Source organism: Colletotrichum orchidophilum, assembly GCF_001831195.1.
Source record: "Colletotrichum orchidophilum strain IMI 309357 chromosome Unknown Scaffold_77.1, whole genome shotgun sequence".
Lineage (NCBI taxonomy): Eukaryota > Fungi > Ascomycota > Sordariomycetes > Glomerellales > Glomerellaceae > Colletotrichum > Colletotrichum orchidophilum.
In genome coordinates, this window is record NW_019173033.1 from 113,900 (window position 1) to 136,581 (window position 22,682).

At 52.6% G+C, this 22,682-nt stretch overlaps 9 protein-coding genes across 9 annotated transcripts; 6 read left to right on the plus strand and 3 right to left on the minus strand.

Annotated features, from left to right (window-relative positions):
- Positions 1 to 272: 272 nt before the first annotated feature.
- Positions 273 to 2,885, plus strand: CORC01_08841 (uncharacterized protein; the record flags this gene model as incomplete). Its single annotated transcript, XM_022620471.1, has 3 exons — positions 273 to 1,852; positions 2,229 to 2,441; positions 2,603 to 2,885. Coding segments are annotated over 3 exons (2,076 nt in total), but the record flags the coding sequence as incomplete, so codon positions are not given.
- A 344-nt stretch (positions 2,886 to 3,229) lies between these two features.
- CORC01_08842 (coenzyme Q biosynthesis protein Coq4) lies at positions 3,230 to 4,111 on the minus strand (the record flags this gene model as incomplete). Its single annotated transcript, XM_022620472.1, has 1 exon — positions 3,230 to 4,111. The coding sequence occupies one exon, from the start codon at positions 4,109 to 4,111 to the stop codon at positions 3,230 to 3,232; it is 882 nt and encodes a 293-aa protein (XP_022473006.1).
- An 822-nt stretch (positions 4,112 to 4,933) lies between these two features.
- On the plus strand, positions 4,934 to 6,162 carry CORC01_08843 (SET domain-containing protein; the record flags this gene model as incomplete). Its single annotated transcript, XM_022620473.1, has 2 exons — positions 4,934 to 5,053; positions 5,143 to 6,162. 2 exons carry the CDS (start codon positions 4,934 to 4,936, stop codon positions 6,160 to 6,162), a joined length of 1,140 nt encoding a protein of 379 aa, XP_022473007.1.
- Positions 6,163 to 6,613: 451 nt separating this feature from the next.
- On the minus strand, positions 6,614 to 8,160 carry CORC01_08844 (RRM domain-containing protein; the record flags this gene model as incomplete). Its single annotated transcript, XM_022620474.1, has 3 exons — positions 6,614 to 6,723; positions 7,133 to 7,710; positions 7,763 to 8,160. 3 exons carry the CDS (start codon positions 8,158 to 8,160, stop codon positions 6,614 to 6,616), a joined length of 1,086 nt encoding a protein of 361 aa, XP_022473008.1.
- A 1,406-nt stretch (positions 8,161 to 9,566) lies between these two features.
- CORC01_08845 (translocase SEC61 complex gamma subunit) lies at positions 9,567 to 9,837 on the plus strand (the record flags this gene model as incomplete). The annotated part of the gene is made up of 2 exons (XM_022620475.1): positions 9,567 to 9,651; positions 9,710 to 9,837. 2 exons carry the CDS (start codon positions 9,567 to 9,569, stop codon positions 9,835 to 9,837), a joined length of 213 nt encoding a protein of 70 aa, XP_022473009.1.
- A 346-nt stretch (positions 9,838 to 10,183) lies between these two features.
- Positions 10,184 to 12,283, minus strand: CORC01_08846 (WD repeat domain-containing protein; the record flags this gene model as incomplete). Its single annotated transcript, XM_022620476.1, has 4 exons — positions 10,184 to 10,329; positions 10,381 to 11,850; positions 11,912 to 12,040; positions 12,094 to 12,283. The coding sequence occupies 4 exons, from the start codon at positions 12,281 to 12,283 to the stop codon at positions 10,184 to 10,186; spliced, it is 1,935 nt and encodes a 644-aa protein (XP_022473010.1).
- Positions 12,284 to 13,405: 1,122 nt separating this feature from the next.
- CORC01_08847 (uncharacterized protein) lies at positions 13,406 to 15,072 on the plus strand (the record flags this gene model as incomplete). Its single annotated transcript, XM_022620477.1, has 3 exons — positions 13,406 to 14,014; positions 14,075 to 14,951; positions 15,002 to 15,072. 3 exons carry the CDS (start codon positions 13,406 to 13,408, stop codon positions 15,070 to 15,072), a joined length of 1,557 nt encoding a protein of 518 aa, XP_022473011.1.
- Positions 15,073 to 16,143: 1,071 nt separating this feature from the next.
- Positions 16,144 to 18,766, plus strand: CORC01_08848 (uncharacterized protein; the record flags this gene model as incomplete). The annotated part of the gene is made up of 2 exons (XM_022620478.1): positions 16,144 to 16,798; positions 16,857 to 18,766. The coding sequence occupies 2 exons, from the start codon at positions 16,144 to 16,146 to the stop codon at positions 18,764 to 18,766; spliced, it is 2,565 nt and encodes an 854-aa protein (XP_022473012.1).
- A 1,390-nt stretch (positions 18,767 to 20,156) lies between these two features.
- CORC01_08849 (uncharacterized protein) lies at positions 20,157 to 21,573 on the plus strand (the record flags this gene model as incomplete). Its single annotated transcript, XM_022620479.1, has 2 exons — positions 20,157 to 20,200; positions 20,253 to 21,573. The coding sequence occupies 2 exons, from the start codon at positions 20,157 to 20,159 to the stop codon at positions 21,571 to 21,573; spliced, it is 1,365 nt and encodes a 454-aa protein (XP_022473013.1).
- Between the last annotated feature and the right edge of the window lie 1,109 nt (positions 21,574 to 22,682).

A 22,682-nucleotide genomic window follows, 5' to 3' on the forward strand; every position in this document is an offset into this window, starting at 1 on the left:
AGCTAGGTCCCTCTCATCGATGAGACGTGAGTTGAAAATTCAAAAATCCGGGCGTTGAAGGATTTGCATGCATCTAACGAGGCGCAGGGGCCGCGCATCTGGGTGGGTCTCCTGCCGGCCGGGATTCCACGGCTACCACGCGCCAAATTTTGAGACCATGAATGTCCCCGTCATCCACACCGATCGACGCCTCTTATTTGCGACAAAGACTATACGCTCATTAACCACAAAACGGACGCCTCTAATCCTCGACACCCTCACCTACACTTCAGATTACGAAGCACATTCCCATTGATTTGTTACAGTCACACTTGCCGACGACCGCCCTTCATTTATCCCCTAATGAGCACTGCGCAGTGATTGCGCCGAACCCCCCGAGAATTTCACCCATCGTGGCAGGCACTCTGGCGAGTCTCCCGAGACCGCGGCTCTCCGCGCGGATACCCAAAACACATACGATATGGAGGAACGGTAGCGCTTCTACGGGCCGGGGAGCCATCAGATATGTCTCGGTCAATTCCTCGAATAAGCTCGGCTTGGGGGCGGGACCGCCACCGCACGGCATCGCCCCTGGGAGAGTGGCACCCAAGGAGATGGCAGCCACGCTTCCTGGGGGCGCAACTCTGGGTGTGCCGGGAGAACAGAAGCAAAAGTTCAATAGAGTGCTGGGCCTGCAGCCGGAGCAAAATGAAAAGGAGCTATACGCCATCTTCAAGGCGGATTCAACATCACGTTTCTACGTGCCGGCCGTCATGATGGGGCACAACTCGCCGCCACCACCTTCGTCGCGTACGGTTCATATTCTAGGAAATGACGAGCGATCATTGTTTCTGTCGCACGCTCTGCACGGTATCTACGACTCGGTCAAGACACTCAACCTAACGTCGAATACACCATATCGGGATGTTGCTGGAAATCTCGACGTGAAGAGGAATACCCGAGCTTGGCTCGAACCGAATGCCGCGATAGGGAGGTCAAAGGAAGGGGAGAATGATGATACACATATTAGCAATCTGGTGGTAGCCGGAAGACCGAGTCAGACCGTTAAGCTGCTCGAGAAGGTGAAGCATCGGATCGACGATCGGACGGCTGTGTGCTACGTGCAAGACGGACTCGGAGTCGCGGAGGCGGTCACCAATCGGGTCTTTCCGGAGAAGGACAAACGCCCCTCGATTATGCTCGGACACATGACCCATTCCCTGGCGTACGACCGAAAAGCAAAGTCGGTCAAGGTGATGGCGCCCGGGTACGAGACCGCTCTCGCCGGCGTACGGCCCTACTACGGCAAGAAGAAGTCGAAGCACCTCTCGACAGACACCTGGCTGCGGACACAGAGTATGATGGACAAGTTTGCCTCTTCCGACCTCCTCAAGGCCAAGGGTCTGGCTCTCGACAGCTGGATGAAGGTCAAGATCCCGTCGCTCATGTTCTCGGCCGTCTGCGACCCGATCTGCGTCATGCTGGACTACCGCTACGAGGAGCTCATCTACAACCCGACGGCCAACAAGCTCATAAACCAGCTCCTGAACGAGATCGCCGACGTGGTTGCGCGAATGCCCGAGGTCAAAAACTCGCCAGAGCTGCAGGCCATCCTGCGCGGCGAGGGCATGCGCAAGGAGATTATGGGGAAGCTGAGAGGAAAAGGGTCCGCGCCGAGCAAGATGGCGTTGCAGATCCAGCGTGGCATGTTGACGGATATTGATTATTTGAACGGCTTCTTCATCGAGAGAGGCCGTAGATTCGGCGTCAAGCTTCCGGCGAACGAAATGGTTGTGGGCATGGTCAAAGCGAAGCACAAGGCGCAACTAGAGAAGAATCGGTCGTACATCCCATTAGAGGTGACCTCAAGGAGGTAAATGATACCGTGGTTGGCTGTAGGACCTGGTTCGTGTGTATTTAATTTGATGGGCGGTTTAGCATTGTATGACTATATTCAAGCACAAAACTAGACACATTTTCACTAGTCTTCATTGCACTGTCCAATGGCCAAAAGGATTAATTCCATGTCAAGATGAGGAAGAAGTTATCTCTGTTAGGCGAGCTTAATCGATCAAAAAATGGTGCTCCACGTCGTCATGAAATTTGTAAGGCGCGAAAAGACCCAAAGCTCAACCCCGCCAAAAACTTGGACGTCAGGCACATGGAGCCCCGCGTTTTCCTGACCAAACACGACCTACCAAACACGATCTGGCAAACAACCACCTCCCGACCGCGCACACTCACACCAGATACCCACAACCATGGACGACTCTGAACTCGATCAAGTACGCACTCACATCCTTTTGCACGACGGAGAGCTTGCAACCTGGGACTAACCTAAGCATCTGCCAGATCCGCAAGGCTCGCCTCGAGCAGCTCAAGGCGCAAGGCGGGGCGGGAGGCAGCTCCGGCGGCGGCGGCGGCGGCGGCTCAAACAAGCAGCAGCAGCAAGAACAGCGCCAGTATGTCCTCGCTCCTCGTACCCCTTTCCCAAACACCTAGATACCCAAACCCAGTCGCGACCCGATTCCCCCCCCTCTACATGTACCTACCAATACCACCAGTGTGCCATACCGCATCGCCACCACAACCAGCTAACCACGCACGCGCACCCAACCCACAGACAACAAGAACAGGAAGCCCGCCAGCAGATCCTCAACCAGATCCTGCACCCCGAGGCGGCGGACCGTCTGGGCCGCATCCGTCTTGTCAAGGAGCAGCGCGCGCAGGACGTCGAGAACAGGCTCATCATGCTCGCGCAGAGCGGGCAGCTGCGCAGCAAGGTGACGGAGGCGCAGCTCAAGGAGCTGCTCGAGGCTGTGGCGGGAACAAAGGAGGAGGAGAAGATTGTGGTGAGCCGGCGCAAGGGGTGGGACGATGACGATGACGACTTGTTGGATCTGTAGAAAGGGGTGGGGGAAAAGAATAGGGGATTTTCGTTTCATCAAGCATGCGTATCCCGCCCCAAGGTGTGCTCCTTAGCAGGGAAATGGGGGGTTTCTCTTCGAACTACCGGTGGTCTACTGCGCAGACTTTGAATGGTTCTGACGGCAAGACTGTGGACCTGCCTCGGCGGGAGGGGATATCGTGCCGGCGTTGGAGGGCGTTTATAAGCATTACTGCAAAAGTAGCAGATTGGCTTCTTGTCCGTGTGGGATTTCCACAGGATCCTACCAAGAATAAAAAGAAATAAACAAACTACATCTAACATACAATATTTGTATAACCTATCTCTACACATCCGCCGAGTCTAAACCCCCTTCAAAGCCTCCCGCGCCCTCTTCCTCTCCTCCCTCTCCCTCTTCCGAATATCCCTCATATTAGGCGGCCGCTCGATGCCCAGCTCCGCCCTCAAATCATCCACATCCCTCTCCATCTGCTCCTCCCAGTAGACATTAATCACCTCCTTGGCTCTCATCCCATTCTTCACCGCCCAGGGCCCGTAAATCTCCCGGAACCGCTTCCGCTCCCCCGTCTTCAAGGTAGCGTAGCTCAGCACCGCGAACCCCGTCATCGGGAGGAGCGTGTTCGCAAACTCGAACGCCTTGAGCGCCACCTCGCCCTCGCGCACAATCGGCAGGCCCGTCAGCGCGTGGTAAAAGTCGTGACACTCGCGGTACCGCTGCATCACGTACGCGCACTCCGGGTCGTCAATGTACCGCACAACGGGCCGCGTGTCCGGGCTCACGCCTTCGAGGTCCAGCCAGCCTACGTAGGCGCGCCCGACGCTGTTCTCCGGCATGGCGCGCAGGCGGGCGAGGTTGAGGGATGTGGAGGTCATGCGGGGCCTGTCGCGGAGGATGCGGCGTCCCGTCGGGTCCGAGAGCATGGCGTCGCGGAGGCGGTAGATGAAGTAGGGGGTCGCGGTGGTCTCGCCTACGGCGGCGATGAGGTCGCCGCGGTAGGGACTTAGAAGGGACCAGATGCCTGCGCCGAGGCCTAGGGCGGCGCGCTCGATCTTTGTGAGGGGGACGTGGCCTGGGTAGTTTGGTGGTGGGCGGTTTAGGACGGAAAAGGGGCGGCGGGAGGAGGACGAGGAGGACGAGGATGGTGTGGTTGAGGTGCAGGCCGCGCAGATGGCGGGGAGGGCGCGGCGGCTTTGGGCCGCAGAAACGGTTGTGAGAGCTCTCATTGTGCGGTTGTATTTCAAGTGTGGTGTTTCAATCGTTTACATGCCGTTAAGCGTCCTCGAGAGGTTTGGAATCGTGGACGAGAGAGCTGCCGGGACCCGTCGAAAGCCGTGGTCTCACCTCAGGTTGAGGATGGTTCGATGACCGGAAGACATTTTGGAAGCTCTGGGCAGCTCCATTACCTCACCTCGGCGACGGCCTCCCCCGAGAATTTGGACAAGCAGGGTCGGGTCGGGGAGTCGGTGGATACTAGCGCCGACCTTTTCGATAGCAGTTGCACATTTCTACGGCAGTGGTGCCCCGTGGTGGGTTAGGTCGGTTGGACAAGGGCCTCCCGTTCCAGATCGTTGGAAATGCCCCTCGGCGCATTTGATTCGTCACTTTAGTTTTCTGTCTCTTTCTCGTCTCAACTTCCTCGTTTCTGTCATTCTTCAAGCTTTCACCGCAGGACCAACTGTGATGTTTACTTTTTTAAATTCTTGGCCCTAGTGTAGCTTGTCAACTCAATTGTACGCAGAAAAAAAACGAGTCATTATTCTCACGAGACTTGTTCACCCCAGTCTCGGCAATTTTACGACGGCCCGCAGATGCGAGAGTTCATCGCCGTCCAAGTATAATACTACTAATCTTGTCATCGGATAACAAGCGAAAAGGAGTTACAAATCACTCCTCTCACAAAAATTATATTTGAGTGTCGATTTATCAACGTAGAGCCTCATACCTACACGATCTCTTGCCACTCTTCAAGATTACACTCACCTTAACTTTTGTCTATCAAACTCTCCGACATCTAATCCAAACTCTGGCTCCAAACGAAACACCAAATGGACGCAATCGAGAAACTCTTATCCTGGGCGCAAACCCAAGGAATCAAAGTAACCAACGTCGGCCCCCGAGCTCTCCCAGGAAGAGGTATAGGAATCGTCGTAACAGCGCCTCTCCAGGTACGCATCTTCAAACCCCCCACGCCCCACGATGCTATTCACATCAATCTCGTCTTCAACTCCCTCACACACTAACTCCTCCACCCCAGAAAGACGACACAATCCTCGACGTCCCAATTCCCTGCCTAAAAACAATCTCAACAATCCCAAAACACTTAACCCGTCCCTTCCCAAAAGAAACACATGTCCACGCCCTCCTAGCCCTCGACATCGCCCTCGACAACTCCCCCGCCTTCAAAACCTGGTCCGCCGTCTTCCCATCCCCGCAAGACCTCTCCTCGTGCCCTCTAACCTGGTCTCCCTCCCTGTCCGCCCTCCTCCCAGCCCAAGCCATCTCCCTCCTCAAAGCCCAACGCGAAAAGTTCGAATCCCACTGGTCCCTCGTCTCCTCAACCCTCCCGGACCTGGACCTCACATACAAAGACTACCGCCACGCCTGGCTTCTCGTGAACTCCCGCACTTTCTACCACGTCACCCCCAAAACCGCAAAACGCCACCGCGACGACCACATGGTCCTACAACCCGTCGCAGACCTCCTCAACCACGCGGCCCACGGCTGCTCCGTCGCCTTTGACAAGTATTCCTTCACCATAAAAGCCGACAGGGCCTACACGCCGGGCGAAGAGATTCACATCTGCTACGGCCGCCACAGCAACGACCTCTTACTAGTCGAGTACGGTTTCGTCATGTCCCAGGGCGAAAACGAGTGGGACGAGGTCTGCATCGATGACGCCGTCCTCCCGCGCCTGGGTGCCGCTCACCGACGACGGCTGGAGGAGAAAGGATTTCTGGGGAAGTATGTGATCGACTCGGAGACGGTCTGCTATCGGACGCAGGTGGCACTGCGCACACTCATGTTGCCCGCGAGGCGGTGGTCGCAGTTCGTCGATGGCTTTGCGGACGGGGAGGCGGAGCAGCCCGAGGTAGATGAGTTGCTGCGCGAGATGCTGGTTGCGTATGATGAGGAGATTGGGTCCAAGATCGAGACAGCGCGTGAGCTGGATGAAGGCGAGGAGTTCCAGCGCGACATGATTGTTACTCGCTGGGAGCAGATAAAATTACTTGTACGCGGCACGATACAAAAGCTGAATGTTTCCAAAGACCAATGAATAACAAGCTGCTGGTATTCTTTCAAGAGAAACGAGGGGTGAAATGACGAAACGCAGTCGTAGATTGTGCTTTTCAGGTCTGAACTGTAACGCCGTAACCGAGGTGCTAGGGTACCATTCCCATGCAGCCATTTTCTAATAGTACACATACAGTAACTCGAAGCAAACATCTGAGAGTTTGGTGGCCGCACTTATCCATCCGTAGCTGGAACGAGCTTCGTGAATTTGCAGCCAATGTACCCCTCATTTATACGGAGACCAGAGGCCTCGATCAAGCCAAATTTCCCGACAACCGCGAAGAGATCTCGTCGATGAGATAATCTTGGCTAAAGGAATGAAATGTGGGTTATATGTGGCATGGAGGGGTTCGTGACCGTGAGTTCTGCGACGCATTGGCCATTAAATCGTTCCCCTTACCTCAAGATCTCGCAAACTGTCTTGGCCGGGAGTCCTACTCCGGGCGAGGTCGCTTAGCACCATGAGGGTTGCCCCAGTCGTTTCCACCGCCTTGGTTTCCGCCAAAGAACGCAGGGTTGAACTGTTGCGGCATGCCTTGAAATCCTGGGGGAAAAGTCAGTTTGTGCGGTTTCGAGTGAAGAACGAATGAAAACCCAAAAAGCAGAGAGACCAGCCAAGGGTAATCAGCGAGGAGCCGAGTAGTGAGGCAGCATCCTTGAGCCGAACCGAGCGGTTGTAGGGGTTGGAAGGGTGCCTGCTATATACTCCAACCCGCGCTCCTTTGTCCATCGGCCCAACGCTCGTGCAATGACAGGTTGAGGTTGTTCGAAAACAGGCTTTGGTTGCCCCTTCTGCCGTTTGGTGCTTGAAGGGATTTCGTGTTGGCCGGTCTTGGCAGCTTTGCCCTTTCGCCGGCCAGAGTAACTGCGCTCTGGGGTTGACCCAAAAGCAGGCTGAGGTTTTGAGGGATTGTGGCTTTGCTGGGAGAATTGAAGAGAAGGGGGAGTCATACCAGGCATTCCGCCGCCCATCATGCCCATGTTAGGCATACCCATGTTGGGCATGCCTCCCATCGGGCCCATGTTCATACCGCCCATCGGGTTGTGCATACCGCCCCGTCCACCGCGCATGCCGGGGCCGCCGCGCATGCCACCGCCGAAGCCGCCGCCTCGCTGGAAACCGCCGCCGCCGAAATTGCCACCGCCCATGCCGTTGTTGAAGCCGCCCCCGCCCATATTGTTGTTATTGTTGAAACCACCTCCCATACCACCCGAGAAGTTGCGGTTGAAGCCGCCCTGGTTCATGCCGCCACGGGGACCGTTGAAACCTCCCCGACCGCGATAGCCGTTTCCACGGAAGTCGCTGCCCATCGAGGAGCCTTGGTTGTTGTAGTTGCCGCCAGGTCGGGTGCCCTGGTCTTTACCTGCGCGGTTCGGTGCATCCTTAGGCAGCGTGCGGAACGGATTGACGTGAGGGTTCGAGTAGGTGACCTGGTATTTTTTCGGTACGCCTTGTGCGTTATCTGTCGATTCGAAAGCGTGCTTGGCGGCCGTGGCAGCTTGCTGCGATGTGAACTCAATGTAGGCTTGGCTGAGGGCAAAGTTAGCAGCTGTGCATGTCAATTCCCCAGCACGAATCATACCCTTTGCTCTTTCCGTTGACCTTGTGTTCACTAAAGGTGATGTCCTTGAGCTCATCTTCGCAGTGGCCAGCTCTGGCGTACCCCCTGATATCATCGTCCGTGTTCCACCAGTTAAGATCCGAGACCATCAGGGCCGTGGTTGCGCCAGGGTCGACCGGCCGGTCATCGCCCTTTCTCTTCACGCCTTGCTGGGGAGCAGGCGCCTCTTGCTGATCGTGGTATTCTTCCTGCTGCTCGTGTTTCTGCTGGTCTTCGTGGTGCACTTGCTGGTCGTGCTGTTCCTGGTGGTTGTCTGCATGGCCGTTGGCCGGGGTTCCGTCATAGTTCTCGGCATTTCCGTCTTGGTGATCTTGAGGCGCATCGCCATAGATATCGATCTCGAATTCCTCCTCAGCCATGGCGACGGTAGTATCTGGTAGCCGTGAGTTGGGGCAGTGAGCTTGGTTGTAGTTGGAAAAAGGTTGTTATTAGTCTGCGAGATACAGGAAATGTCTGCAGTCTTGAACATCATTATCAGCCGCTGCTAATACATGGTTATAGCCAAACTCTGGAGCCAAAAAAGGTCGAACGTAGGATAGAAACAGAGAACATCTGATACGTACACTCCTCGTTCCGCAGACAGGATAGAAGAGGTTGGAATGGAAAGTGCCAAGCCAATGTAATCCTCTCCTTTAGCCAAATAAAAATGAAGACGAAGCTCTGTGCTTCGGTCTTCCCCAATGGCGACGTGACCGTACTTTCTTTCCTAGTTCGGCCCAGAAGCCTTAGGTACAGGCAACAAGATGTAGTTGGGACGAGGAAGAATGGAAACAGGATCCCGCGATTCCAGAGACTGTTTGCTTGTTCTGCTACCGCCTTTGGCCGACGCTCCAACCGCGTACCTGCTCGCTCACTGCGTGAACGATGCTGTTAGCCGTGATGAGTTAGTGATCCAGGAAGCCCAATCAAGGTTTCCGGCTGGCGAGTAGGCAACGATGGCGCGTCGCTTCGTTGGTATTCTGATGTATTCTGTGTAGATAGGAAAATCGACGCGTAGGATAGCTTGAGTAGAGCTGTATGTTGTCGAACAGCTCAAGGACGGACGATTCGGTTGGATGTCGACGCGATGAAAGAAATGCGGTCGAGGAAGGTGAGTGGAGGAACGTTCAGGTTGGGAAGGGAAGAAAACTGGGGGGAGCTCTTTCAGGAGCTGAGGTCGCATCCTGAGCCAGGCGGGACCCGACAAGGGCCATGGCCGCCAGGCTGCGGCAGGCACAGACTCCGCCAGTGGATGCCCGAATGGGGCTCGCGACTGCCCGCTGAGCGGTACGTCTCTCGTCTCCCTGTCATGTGCTTGAATGCACTGAGCTATGGCTGGTCAAAATGACCCAGACCAGACCCTCTCTGCCCACTGGCGGGGGAATCCAGGGGCCCTCCTCCACCCAAGGGGACACCAAGGGGGACTCCTATCATCCCAACCTTAGATAAGCCATATGTGGCGTGCGCATCGGCGGCCGGCGCATTATTCCTCCATGCCTCCTTAATGGCAATCTGGCTCTTCCTTCCACAGCGGGAGCTTGTCCCGAAATTTTGGGGACCATTTGGTGACAGCGCGCTGAATTTAACACATCTCCCTTCTGCCCATTCGATCTCTCGAATCTTCCACCCGCCCGACCTGCAACGCCTTAAACACACGTCGCCGCGCCTTTCATTTATCGACTTTGCGCTTTTCTATTACACTGCGGGCCATTGGGATTTCATTCGCGACTTTCATCAGATTACCCACCCCTTTCTCTTCTCCGCACCCAACGCGCTTCTACCCATAATGGCCGACCAAGTCAAGGAGATCCTCGAGGTTCCCTCCGAGTTCGCTCAGGAAGGTGTTCAGTTCATGAGAAGGTGCACCAAGCGTACGTTGCGCCCCGTCTGAGGATGCCGAGAACACTCTAATCCTAACTTGTCATTTAGCCGACAAGCTCGAGTTCCTGAAGCTCTGCCAGGCTGTCGGCGTCGGTTTTCTCATCATGGGCGCCGTCGGCTACATCGTGAAGTTGATTCACATTCCCGTCAACAATATCCTTGTCGGAGGCGCATAAACGCTACATCTATCTTCAATGGAAGCACCGATATTTCGGGCTGGCTTCTCGAGCACTTTCACGTCGACACGTGACGACCAAAATGATTTTACACGCAGGGATGGGTCTCAAAAAGCATAACACAGGCAGATTGTGGCAGCGTTGCACCAAACACAGGAAGAGATGCTGCGCGGGAGTGATGGGAGATACCCCGAGACCAAAGTGGCTTCATCGATCATGTATCATTGCCGAAAGAGGGGTTGGACATGTGTGAAAGATGTACAAAATAATTAAAATAATCATCCCACGCCACTCTCCCAAAGTGAATCCCAAGTGAATCGGTTCCTGGAGATTTGGAGAGAATTAACTAGCTCTGGAACGCTTCGCCGACAGGGCGCAGCTTCTCGTCGACACTCCGGCCCATCTGAGGCTCCGCTTCGTCTTCTTCGGCTTCGTTGTACGAATGCAGTGTGCAGGTTCCGTGAGCCATGTTGAAGCCGTTCCACGCGGATGCTGGAGGAGATCAGTCATGGTCTGAGGCTTGTGGAGTATGGGGAAACTTACCAGCAAGGACTGGCGCATTAGGATGCCAGCTCACGTCGCGCACGCACGTGTTCCACCCCGGGAAGTCGTCACCGTGGTAAATGCGGTACCGGCGCTCCAAAGGCCGCGAGTTCTTGGTGGCCTTCCTCACATCAATGGTACCAGCGAGCGTGGCATCCATGTTCCAAATGTAAACCTTGCCATCCTGACTGCCAGAGTAAACATAACGCGAGTTCGTACTTGATGGAGGCGAAAAGTGGCACCGAATCAGCGTGCGCATCACGCGATGTCCTCGGAACGTCACCAACGAGTTATCGTTGGGATGCGGAAACCAGTCCTCGTCCCTGTATGTACCCCATCGGTAGTCGAAGTCACTGTGGCTAGTCAATCTTGTCGGGTTGACCTCGTCGTACTTAGCCGTGGACATGACCATTCTCAGATCCCACAGCTTCATTGTCTGGTCTTTGCCGTTACTGAGAATGTAGCGACCGTCACCTTTGCTGTCAATGTACGTGAGGCCTTCCACATGGCCCACGAAAGCGCCAGCTGGCCGCCCGTCTCCCATGCTACGTCGATCCCAGACTTTGATGGTAGCGTCGTCCGACCCAGAGTAGAGAATGTGCGGAGAGGACTTGTCTGCGAAACACACAGCGTTCACGTCGTCTTCGTGGCCGACGACGTTATGTAACACAGTGCGCGACTCAATATCGTATACGACGATCGACTGCATATTGGTGCCGGCCACGAGCTCGCGACCGTCTCCTGAAAACCTCACGGACCAAATTCCAAAGGAGTGCCTCGATCGCCATCCTGCGTGTTGAGTTCCCGCGCTCCTCTCGGCGAGATCCAAAGTATATGGGTCTCCCGTGTCATTGGGGTCCGTAGGTGCCAGACAAACGTTGCTTTGGATTGACGTGTAAGCCAGCCAGCGGTTATCGGGACTCAGGGATGCGTCGGTCAGTGTCCACTGTCCCCAAGGATAATTGACCGTTTTGTAATATTTCCAATTATACGGATTGGAGGTGTCGTACATGCGAACCTTGAAGTCGTGACCGCAGGCGTAGAAAAAATTACCGTCGTCGGAGAACTGGCCAGAATACACAGGGTCGTCATAGTGCACGATCATTTCGGGGTTTGTCGATGGTATCATGCCCTGAGCCATGAGATCTTGGTTCTGCTTCCGTTCACGCCTGTCGCCTAGGCCGAGCTCACGATCCAATATCCTGCGCGCCAGTTGCTTCTTCTTTGTCACTCGATAATCATTGGCGCCGAAAACGCCAGAGTGCATTAACTTTGTGCCCTCATCGCTCGGTACTTTGGGGAAGCGGTTCGGCTCCCTTGCGCGAGGCCGTCTGCGTCTTCTTCCCCAACCAATGTCTTCATCGTCGTCATCTTCTTCGAGAGTACTGCGCAGTGTCACTTCGCCACTTTGGATCAGGCCTAGTAATTGGGCCCGTGTAAGAAACCCGGTTCCGTTTCCCGCAGCGCCAGCTGTATCAATGGTTAGCCTCCACTTACATTAGGTTTTTTTATTTGGCATTGTATGGCTCACTGATAAGAGTCATGAGCCTCGATATTGTATTTGCGGCCATGCCGCCTTCCTCAGCATCATCGTCATCCTCGTCCCCAGCACCCATGAACACCTCCACTTCTACGTTGCTGTCGCCGCCGTCCTCGGCATCTGTGCTTGGTGAGTCTCTGTGTGATTCAACGTGGAAGATTTGAGTTTGTTACCATGATACTCGTCATCGTCTCCATCCTCCTCCTCTGGCTCATCTTGGAAATCGGGGTCGTACTCATCGTTGTCGTCCATATCTCCGGCATCTTCCGGATCAAAGTGATAGGTCCAGGTGGGCTCGTCATCCTCTTCATTCAAACTCATGCTCGCTGAGGGCGATCGCAGACTGTCCCCAGAGTCGTCCATTCTGACTTTGTGTTCACACGGAAGTTCGGATTGATGCTTAGTGATACAGCGGAGCTCGGATTTGAGACGGCCGACGTGTGATGGAGGACTCTATGCAGGTGCGTCCGTGGCAATCGTCTAGATTCCTGGCTCTATGTACGTGGTGTGGTGTAAGGCTGAAGTGCAGGAAAGCAAACGATTTGAGCATAGAAAGAGAGACAGCAAGAGACAACGCTCAGATTATGTTTCACGAAGAAGCGGTTGTTCGTGACGACATCCATTCAGTCCCGGGGTAGGTGGGGTGTCCTGGGCCGAACGGCGGAGATAAGATAGCACAGCTATTGTAAGCTCCGGCATGCCAGTGGCGCCAGCTGATGGAGCTCTCCTCGGCCACCCACTCTGCCACTGTAAGCATTATGTACGTATCTTTTCCAGAGCTCACGAAAGGGTCCGGCCAAGAAATACTCGGAATTCTTTGAGCAAATCTGGGGTCGCCTGGATGCAACCTGGTCCAATGTAAGGTACCACCTTTGACTGTCGTGCACGCTCTGTACCTCAGCAGAAGAGACTGAAGTATGCCTACCAAGGCAATTGACCTGCTTACTTTACACCCTGCGCTTGCGCGACACCTTGAATTTGCTTGCTCTCTGTTGAAAGTCAAGCGTTTGTATTCCATCTGCTTCAATGCGACAATATGCCTCTTAAGCCGTTATCCAACGTTTGAAGTGTCCTCTATGTATATATCCCCTTCAAGACATCTCAGGCGGAAACATTCTAGGGGTTCCATGATCCCCAATGTCGCCGCCCCCTGTGGGGCGCCTCAAGGGATTCGGAACATGGGGCCACGGCGCGTCCACCTCACGTCTAATGTCGGGTGCTCCGTACCTTCAGGTACCTGAAGGTACTTTACCTTACCTGCCTACCCCCGTGGCCGTGCAGCAAAGATACGTAACAATTTTAGAACCCGTGGCTGAGCTGTCGCATTGCCAGAGTTAATCAGAAACCACCAAAACACCCTTCCTTCTCCTTTGCCCCCTTAGCAAAAATAGCAGAATTCTTCTCGGGCTCATTTCCAAACTCTCATTTATATCTCACCCCCATTGTCCAGATACCAGCGAGGCTCGACAGCCCGAACGAGCCATCATGAGGCTGCGCACTCGACCCTCCCCTTTGCTCCTCCTCCTCATCCCATCCCTCGTCGCTGGTCTCGCCGTCGAAACCAAAGACAAAAATGGCGCCAAAGCGGTAGGTTCCACCGAAAAGGCCACCGACTCGACTGTCACCTCTGGCATCAAGACCAGATATGGCACCGACCACGCGCCTGTCGATGGCAAGGACGGCATGCCCCACGAGGGTCCTTTCGTCGACCAGACCAGAGAGACCAAGAAGGAGGGCGCTGATGCCGATGGCAAGAAGGAATTGCCTCCCTTGAAGGGACGCCCGTCCGACCCCACCGTTGTCGATGGCAAGAAGATCCCCGAGACCAACGACGGCGTCATGAACGACAAGACACGCCAGAAGCCCAAGGAGGGAACTACGGGCACCGAAGGAGGTGTTAGCGAAAAGGACAAGGCGCGCAAGGCAGCTGAGGGCCGAACGGGCGAAAAGGTCGACAATAAGCCAGAGGCTCCCAAGGAAAAGCCCCCTCTGCCGCACAGCGAACAGGAGAAGATCTCGAGCGAAAAGGACTCCGTCACGAGCAAGGAGCATGACCATGATCGCCACACTGCCGATGAGATTGCAGGGCTCGAGGTGAGTTTGTGAATGCCATAATATTAGTCAAGGCGTGAAATGCTGACTGAGGTGCGGCAGAAACCGGCCGGTCTCCCTGACAAGCTCGATGACAAGCCCCATCCTCTCCCTAACTCGGCGCACAAGGATCATCTGGATCTTTCAAAGCCCAAGGGCAAGTCTTCATCTAGCCTCGACGAGGAGGCCGAAGGTGTCATCCAACCCTTCCACTCCTTCGTCCTGTCTCTTACCATGATTCTCGTTTCCGAAGTTGGCGACAAGACCTTCCTTGTAGCTGCCCTCATGGCGATGAAGCATGACCGGATCGTCGTTTTCTCTGCCGCCTTTGGTGCCCTGCTGGTCATGACTGTTCTGTCAGCCGTCCTCGGCCACGCTGTTCCGACCTTAATCCCCAAGCGCGTGACCAGCTTCCTTGCTGCTGGTCTCTTCTTCGTGTTCGGCGCGAAGCTACTTCGTGAAGGCTTGGGCATGGACCCTAACGAGGGTGTGACTGCCGAGCTGCACGAGGTCGAGCGAGAGCTGGCTGAGAAGGAAAAGGAGGGTAAGAGGCGGGGCTCTGCTGTGTCTCCCTACGCGCTGGAAATGGGCCTCAACGGCAGCAGGAAGTCTAGGTCTAAGAGCCGTTTCCCCTCGCCCCCGCGCTCGCCTTCCTCGTCGCCGCCCCGCAGCCCTTCTCCCGGTTCTGGTGGCATTAGGGGCTCCCTGAACGGCCTGAACAACCTCCTTGGCCTTCTTCTCAGCCCTGCTTGGGTCCAAACGTTCGTCATGACTTTCTTGGGTGAATGGGGCGACCGCAGTCAGATTGCAACTATTGCCATGGCTGCAGGACAGGACTACTGGTGGGTTATTCTCGGTGCCATGGTCGGCCACTGCATCTGCACCGGTGCTGCCGTTATTGGCGGCCGTGCCATCGCAGGCCGTGTCAGTCTCAAAGTCGGTAAGTTATCATCGAACCCATGTTATAAGTTCCCATCTAACTCGACACAGTCACGGTCGGTGGCGCTGTTGCTTTCCTGGTGTTTGGATTCATCTACTTCTTCGAGGCTTTCTACGCATGATCAACGAAGCCAATGTCTACGCTGGTCATTTCCTATAACATTCTCATATGTATAGAGTACACCTTTCCTCGTATCTCATCACCCTTCAGTGATATGTGGTACTACAGTCCACTCCACGTTCGTTACCTACCAATGTTTAATCTGATGCATGGGGTCTTGCATCCGGTCTGTCATCCCTCTTCAATGCAGGACGGGGGTATCATGGGATGGGGCTGTCATGTCTGGAAAACGCTACACGAGGCGACAGATCGTTTTCCACGTTGTCTGACCATACACACAAAATCAACGGTAAAGGAGAAACGGGATCTCCTTGGAAAACTCAGCATGCGAACTTTCAGTTTTGCAGCGGAAATTCGAAAAAAGAAACGGAGCGTGAAGATGTCGAATTATGTACAATAGCAACGTCTTCGGCCAAGGGGCATAGGGTGGGAGTTCAATGGAATATAAGAGGTCTGTATGTCCTTGGGTTTTCGCTATGCTGCCTGAAAGACCGTGACTTGATCGTTCGTCGTATTTTACTTGTCCATCATGATTCTTCTACTTTCTGATGCTCTCTTCTCCAGTGCATGATGCTATGACATTTACCTGACCGATTCTACAGCAGACCAAATCAAACTACATCGTCAACTAGTCCGCATTCTCGCATGTGACGTAGATTTAACCCCTTTATCCTGGCTGAGTTGAAGAAACCCAACCTTGTCCGCGTCGTCTCAATTAACAATTAGCCTCAAACTAAGATGGTAGTACCAGTATTCGGCACCACCATGTTGGTCAGCAAACCGAAAACCCGTTTCGTGGCTAAGGAGAATATGGACCCCACATCTTCCCGCCTAGATCTACAATGCGATCTCATCATCATCATCATTATCATCTAAACCTTTGAATCTTTACCTTGTACAATTACCCCATCTCCAATTATTCATATCTAAGTATTGTTGGTTCTTATTATCCAAAGCGGCATCTCTATCATTTTTCAGCGTATGGCATCGCAAGAATTTGATGTGGTACAGTCCCAATTTGCGAATACTCGGATAATTCGAACATCACCAACTTCGATCCTCAACCCATTGAATGCTCCCGAGAACCAAGAGACCCGAGGCCGTCTCATTCAGGGGCCTAGCCTCCGCCACCAACCTCCCACGCGTCGCGCAGCTCATACAGAAGCGGCGGCAGACCGACCCCAGCCCTCGGCTGTGCGAGCGATGCCAGGACTGGGACGTACCCGACTTCGCCGCCGGTCTCGGCTCGAAAGCCCACCACTACGTGTCGTTGGAGAGTATCTCGCTCCGGTCGCCAACGTGTCTGTTTTGCCGCGCGGTCGCTGCGACTGTCGAGGCGCGACGGCGGGAGGATGGGTGGTTACGTGCTTGCCCGGATGCCTGCGTGTTTGTGACACTGCAGGGCCCTTTCTTTCTTGACGCGGGGCTGGCTGAGGACCAGAAGCACCGGTTGTTTGCTTCTTCTTTGGATGAAGTTTCTGTGAGGTTGTTTCTGGAGTTGACTCTGAGTGCGGTGCCGGACGAGTCGAGGGCTCGGGCGTCGGTGCCGTCGCCCTTTGCGGTCACGCCGCAGTTCTTGTTTAGATACTCGACGGACGAACCTCAGAGATTGCAGGCAGTCGAAGAATGGGATGCTGAGTACTTTGATGTCGAGACATTAAAAGTTTGGATCGACGGTTGCGAGATTCTCCACGGCCACCACTGTGTAGGCAAGTACAAGTCGATCAGTAAGTGGTTTTTGCCTGCAGCTCGAGGCTGCGCATAACAACTCTAACATGGACTCAGGCAGTCTACCATTGGGGTTTCGGGTCATCGATATCCACGAAATGAAGATTGTCAAGCCGCCAGGGCCGGTACGCTTCGTTGCTCTCAGCTACATGTGGGAAGCTACCGAGGCATCGGGACATGCCCAGCTGGAGAAGACAAACGCCGAGGACCTGGAAATCCCTGGGAGCCTCGCGTCAGTCACTCTACCACGCATAATTCTGGACGCTATAGCCCTCTGTAGGGACCTCGGAGAGGGCTACTTATGGGTGGATCGGCTCTGCATCATCCAAGATGACGAGCGGTCGAAGCCCGACCAGATAGACGGGATGGACCGGATCTACCAGTCTGCATCCTTTTCGATCCTCGCCGCGTTGAATGACCGCCGGGGAAACGGATTTCCGGGATATGCCGGCAATCCCAGGAGACCGCGGGCCTCGTTGTGGTGTCCGCCATGGAACCGGAACGTTGGGAAGGGGATTGACCCGAACGGTTTGCAAACGATTGTCGACGCGTCCCTGTGGAACCGGAGGGGCTGGACGTTCCAGGAGAGGCTGCTTTCCAGGCGTAGTATCTTCATTACGGAGTACCAGGTCTTGTTCCAGTGCTGTCGTGGTCACGCCGCTGAGGAACTGGCCTGGGGACGAGCGCGGCAAGGTGTTCCTACACCTGTGCCCGACGAGGATGTAGAGCAAACGCAAGCAGAAGAGCCCAATGATGAGCACGACTCACAAACTCATCACACGGGCCAGACAGATGTCGACGAAGCGGCAAACGGGGACAAGACACATTGCATACCCAACATCCCCGGCTTCTACCGTCGAGCGCTCCACAGCAAGGACGCACCAGTCAAGCTGAGAGGCCAGGTATCGCTAGCAAACTACTGCCAATGGGTCGAAGACTACACGTCGCGGCAGCTCTCCCGTGAAGCAGACGTCCTCAACGCCTTTGCGGGCATCGGCAACGCCGTGGGGGAATCCATGCGCACCGAGATGACCTTTGGCCTGCCGGAGATGTACCTCCCACAGACGCTCATGTGGAGCCACACGGGCGCCGTCCGATGTAGAGATGATGGAGGCCTGGGGATACCGAGCTGGAGCTGGGCGGCGTGGTCGTCAGTCTCGGGAGGGAGTGCCGCAAGTTATCGGTGGATTCACGGCGATGCGCGGCTTTTTGACACCAAGCTTGTGCGGATCGTGACGCTGGTGCAGTTTTACATGTACGATACCAGGCGGGCTGCTGAAAAGTCTGGAGACGGCGATGGGCTGCTGCGCAAGGTGCGAGTGACGGAGAGGTGGCTGGGCAGCTCGATGCGGCTGACCAAGGTGAGCGGGATCGAGAAGCTGCCGCCCTTGCAGAGGAAGATGGCCGGGGGCAAGTTCAACGTCTCGGCGGAGACTGACGAGAAGTACGCCGCCATGTGGCGGGAGTGTCCGCACAGTCCGTGGGAGGCGCTCGCGCACGCGGAGCTCGAACCGGGGGCTGTTGAGATCGCGCTTGACTTTCCCGGGGCCCTTGTGTTTAATACGACTGTTGCCTCGTTGAGAGTTGGGCGGGATCGGAAGACTATCGGGGCGAGAGGGGCGCAGGGGCAACATGAGGATGCTGAGATTTTGGATATGATGGGGAGGCATGTTGGGTATTTGGATAAGATGGATGCTCAGTGGATTTCTGGACGGAAGGGGGTGAGGGATCGGAGGAAGCTACTTGATTTCATTGTTGTCAGTGCCTCTGTCGATACCGAGGTCAGCGAGAGTAATGAGTGGGCGTTTATTGAGGGGCAGTTCCACGAGATGTGGCGGTTCAATGTCATGCTTGTTGAGCGGCTGCCGTGTGCACCGTTTGTTGCGCGGAGGGTCGGGGTGGGATATGTATGGCTCAGTCAGTGGAAGGACTGTAATGCTCGCTGGGAGACTGTGGTTCTCTGCTGAAAAGCAGGTATCCGGCCTAGATGGGGGTGAAAATCAACTTCTATAAAGTGTAGATACTCCATTGCTTTGCAAAATTGTATAAAGACCCTACATACTATTGTATAGTTCATATTCGACAACAACTTCATGTCACCTTTAGTCGAGGTTCAAGATGCAGTCTATTGCCCTATTCTTGTTCCTCAAGACATATGAATAAGCATAACGAAAGATCTAAAGGTAATGAAGACTAATTCAATAACTCTCATACAATTCAGTCACTTATGTCTCTGGTACGTCATGGTTCAGAGGTGTTCTTAAGCCTCGAATACCTGCTCTGAACATAGTACGTCTTGGAGAAGAGGCAGTTGGCCTGAAAGTGGAAGAGAGTAGGTCTCACAGTTTATTAGCCCAAAACTCGACATTGGACCTTGCAAGAATAATCGTATAGCCACACCGAGAAAGCATCAGAGACAACACTGGCGTTTGCGTCGTTGTTCTGTTGTTCTTCTATTCTGATGGAGGCGGATCTGCGTCCAACAGAAGTCCCACTTCTATGCAATTGTGAAAGAGGATAGTTATGTCCAGCAGTCCACTAGCTACTAGAATCTTCCGTCATCCCGCACTTGAGCATGACAAATACGATAGAAGAACAGAACGTGGACCGACAGCAGAGGTAATCTCTCTTGCGTCTATTGATTTCAGGTCTACAGGAGAGCGGAAAGGTGATCGGTGCAAGTCTGACGGCTACCTCGACCCGCTCGATTGTTTCATGTGCATTCAGCGCCAGAATAACTTGACGATGAATTTATTTCTGGTCAGACCTATCTGACTTAAAGATTATGGCGAGATTGTTAGGAACCACCAAACAGTCTACAAATAGTGTATCGTGATGCAATATAACCGTGTGTTCTTAAGAGTTGTAGAACAAGTTCGCTATCTCGTTCGATTTTCATAGGTAGCCGCATTTTCAGTCGTGATGACATATCATATTACTTTCCAAAACGTCGCAAAGTAAATCTGAAAGTGTGGTTTGGCAGTAGACTATCCAAGCGAGGGCTGCCGCTTGACAAGCAAAAGAGGTATCAAGATGTGGAAGGACCAAGCCGTGCTAATGTGGAGGAGAACATGGACCAATGCCGATCTCTGGACTTAGGTAGTGGGTACCTCTCTTGCCTACTTAGGTACCATACTTGAGAGTAAATTGGCGTAGGGGCTCAACCTATCAGTCTGAGTCTTGGAAGTCGGTGCAGCTTGACTGCATGCATGCTTGGCGGCTGAGCCCAAGGCAACCCCGTCAGCCTGAATGCCCAACGGCCACACAACAATCACTCGGAGAGTGTACAAGACATGGCTGAGACCGTCAGGCTCAGATCAAAGGGTCAATCAGGAATTCTATGGCTAAAGACAGCTCATGAGCACCTTTTATGTTATCATGGAAAGCCAAAACCACTACACGTGAGAGAGATACCGTATCGAAAGTTCAAGTCTGTTGCTGATATTCATCCAGCGATCTGAAGCGAGCGCCCTCGCCTCAGATCCGATTGCTCAAAATCGAAGCAGCAGAGAACAATGAGAACATAATCAAAGTCAATCTCCACACCAAAAGCATGAAAGAAGCGCCTGGTTTCAATGCTCTGTCATACGCATGGGGAGACAAGGACCAAACCACGTCTATCCTTCTCAATGGTCTGGGTTTCGAAGTCACCAACAACCTCCACGCTGCCCTGAAAGTCTTGAGATCTAAAACCAACAACTCATTTCTGTGGGTCGATGCAATATGCGTAAATCAGAAAGACGATTACGAAAGAAGCCATCAAGTTTCATTGATGACTCGCATCTATTCCAAGGCTCGCATAGTCCTGTGCTGGCTGGGACCAGACGTAGATGACCACTCAATCTTGCCATTTCTACGAGGATGCGTGCATCACGCGGATACGTTAAGCTCCCCACAGGCTTTCGCGTCCAAGTCGGATGCCATTCGGGATATACTTAGTCGACCGTATTGGTCCAGACTATGGGTGGTCCAAGAAAACGTACTAGCCAAAGAACGCCTCTTTCTATGTGAGAGCAACGAGATAAGCAGTGAAGACTTGGCTCGCAGTCTCAGATTGCTGAAGGACTTTGTGCAGCTGATGGCGAGCGAATTCCATGGTAGAGAAGTTTTGCAAGCGGCTAGCGACATCCGTGATTTTCATGGAACCAGGATGGTTGACGGCACCCTGATGCCATCTCGACAGCCTCAAAGTCATACAATAGCGGAGCAATTCACCCTGCTGAACGAAATGATGATCGAGACATCGCGGTTCAATGCTACGGATCCCTGCGATTATCTCTATGGCGTCCTCGGTCTGTTTCCTGATACGACTGTCATCATTACGCCAGACTACACGAAGAGCCCGGCTGAGGTTTTCAAGGACTTCGCCCTCCTGACCTTGAAGAAAAATTTCGGCCTCATCGCCCAGTCGGGAACTGGACACAAGAACTGTACACGAATGCGCAGGTCTTGCAAAGAAGTGCCGTCGTGGGTTCCAAACCACAGCGGGCCCTTCGTTGAAATCCATAACGGTGTGAGTCTTTTGACGTCCGTTAGGATTGCCAAGTTTGAGGCTGGGACTTTCTTTCCGCACGGATGGGATCTTTCACAAGACAATATGGTGCTCCGTGTAAAAGGTGTGCGAGTAGGGCGGGTTATTTCTCGGTCCAGCCCAGACACCTTGGTTGCTAAGAGATTGGTGTCGGATTGGAAGCCCAATTCGACCTCGAGTCAGCGCCAGCGCAGGGGCCATCTGAGGGTCTCTATATCAGCGTTTGACCGGCGATCTAACTAACGGTTGGAACCTCTCTTTTCCACTTCACGTAGAGATTAATATAAAAGTAATTAACCTTTTGTTACCACGGTTCGATTAAATAAATCACCCTATAATTACGTAAATTAATATTAATTAATAGTTTAACTATTATTATAAATTAATAAAGTTATTATAAAATAAAAAAGGCGACCCTTTAATACCGTACGGGATAAAGGAATCGCGCTATTTTAACTTTTTATAAAAACTAAAAAAAACGACTTTTTAATATCGTACGGAATAAAAGATTTCCGTTCTTCTAAATTTTTATTAAAAAAGAAGCGTTTATTACGTTAATAACGCTTTTAAACGGTCTATTAATAGAACCGCTTAAATTAACTACCGACCGTTAAAAAAATCTTTCTTTTTTATACCTCTTTTAATTTTAAAAAACTTTTTTTTTTACTTTTCTTTTTTATTTATTTTTTATAATAAGTATACGAATTTATTTACTTTATATTTATATTAACCGCGACCGGATTACATAATATTTATATTTATTTTATAGCCTACGAAGTACGAACGTAAAATAAAAACGTAAATAATAAACTATATAATTTATTTAATTTCGTAAGCGTAAAAAATAAGCCTTTACTATATAATAATCCGATTAAAAAAGAGATTAAAAATATAAGGTAAACCTTATAAGATCTTATTTAATTTAATTTTTTTTTAATTTTTTTATTACCTCTTTAAGTAGACGAATAAAATATTACCTTAACAACGATTTATAAATAAAAACGAGGTTATTACGAGATTTTTAAACTTAACCGGCCTATTATAAGCACCTACCGTACGAAGGTAATAAATATCTTTATAATTTAATAATAAGCGCTAAAAGAAAAGGCTAAGGCTAAGGTAATCCTAAAAAAAAAAAGACTAAGAACGAATTTAAAACGGTCTTTTTATATTTATTAAAAGGAAGTAGATTACCAAATAATAGTAATTCGCTTAACGAACATATACGTCTCCTAAGTATTTATTTAAGGAGAAACGTATATATTTAAAACGTCGTTAAATTAACCGTAATCTATTTTAATAAAATATAATAAAAACCGCTTAGATTAAATAAAAAGAGCTTATAATAGTTA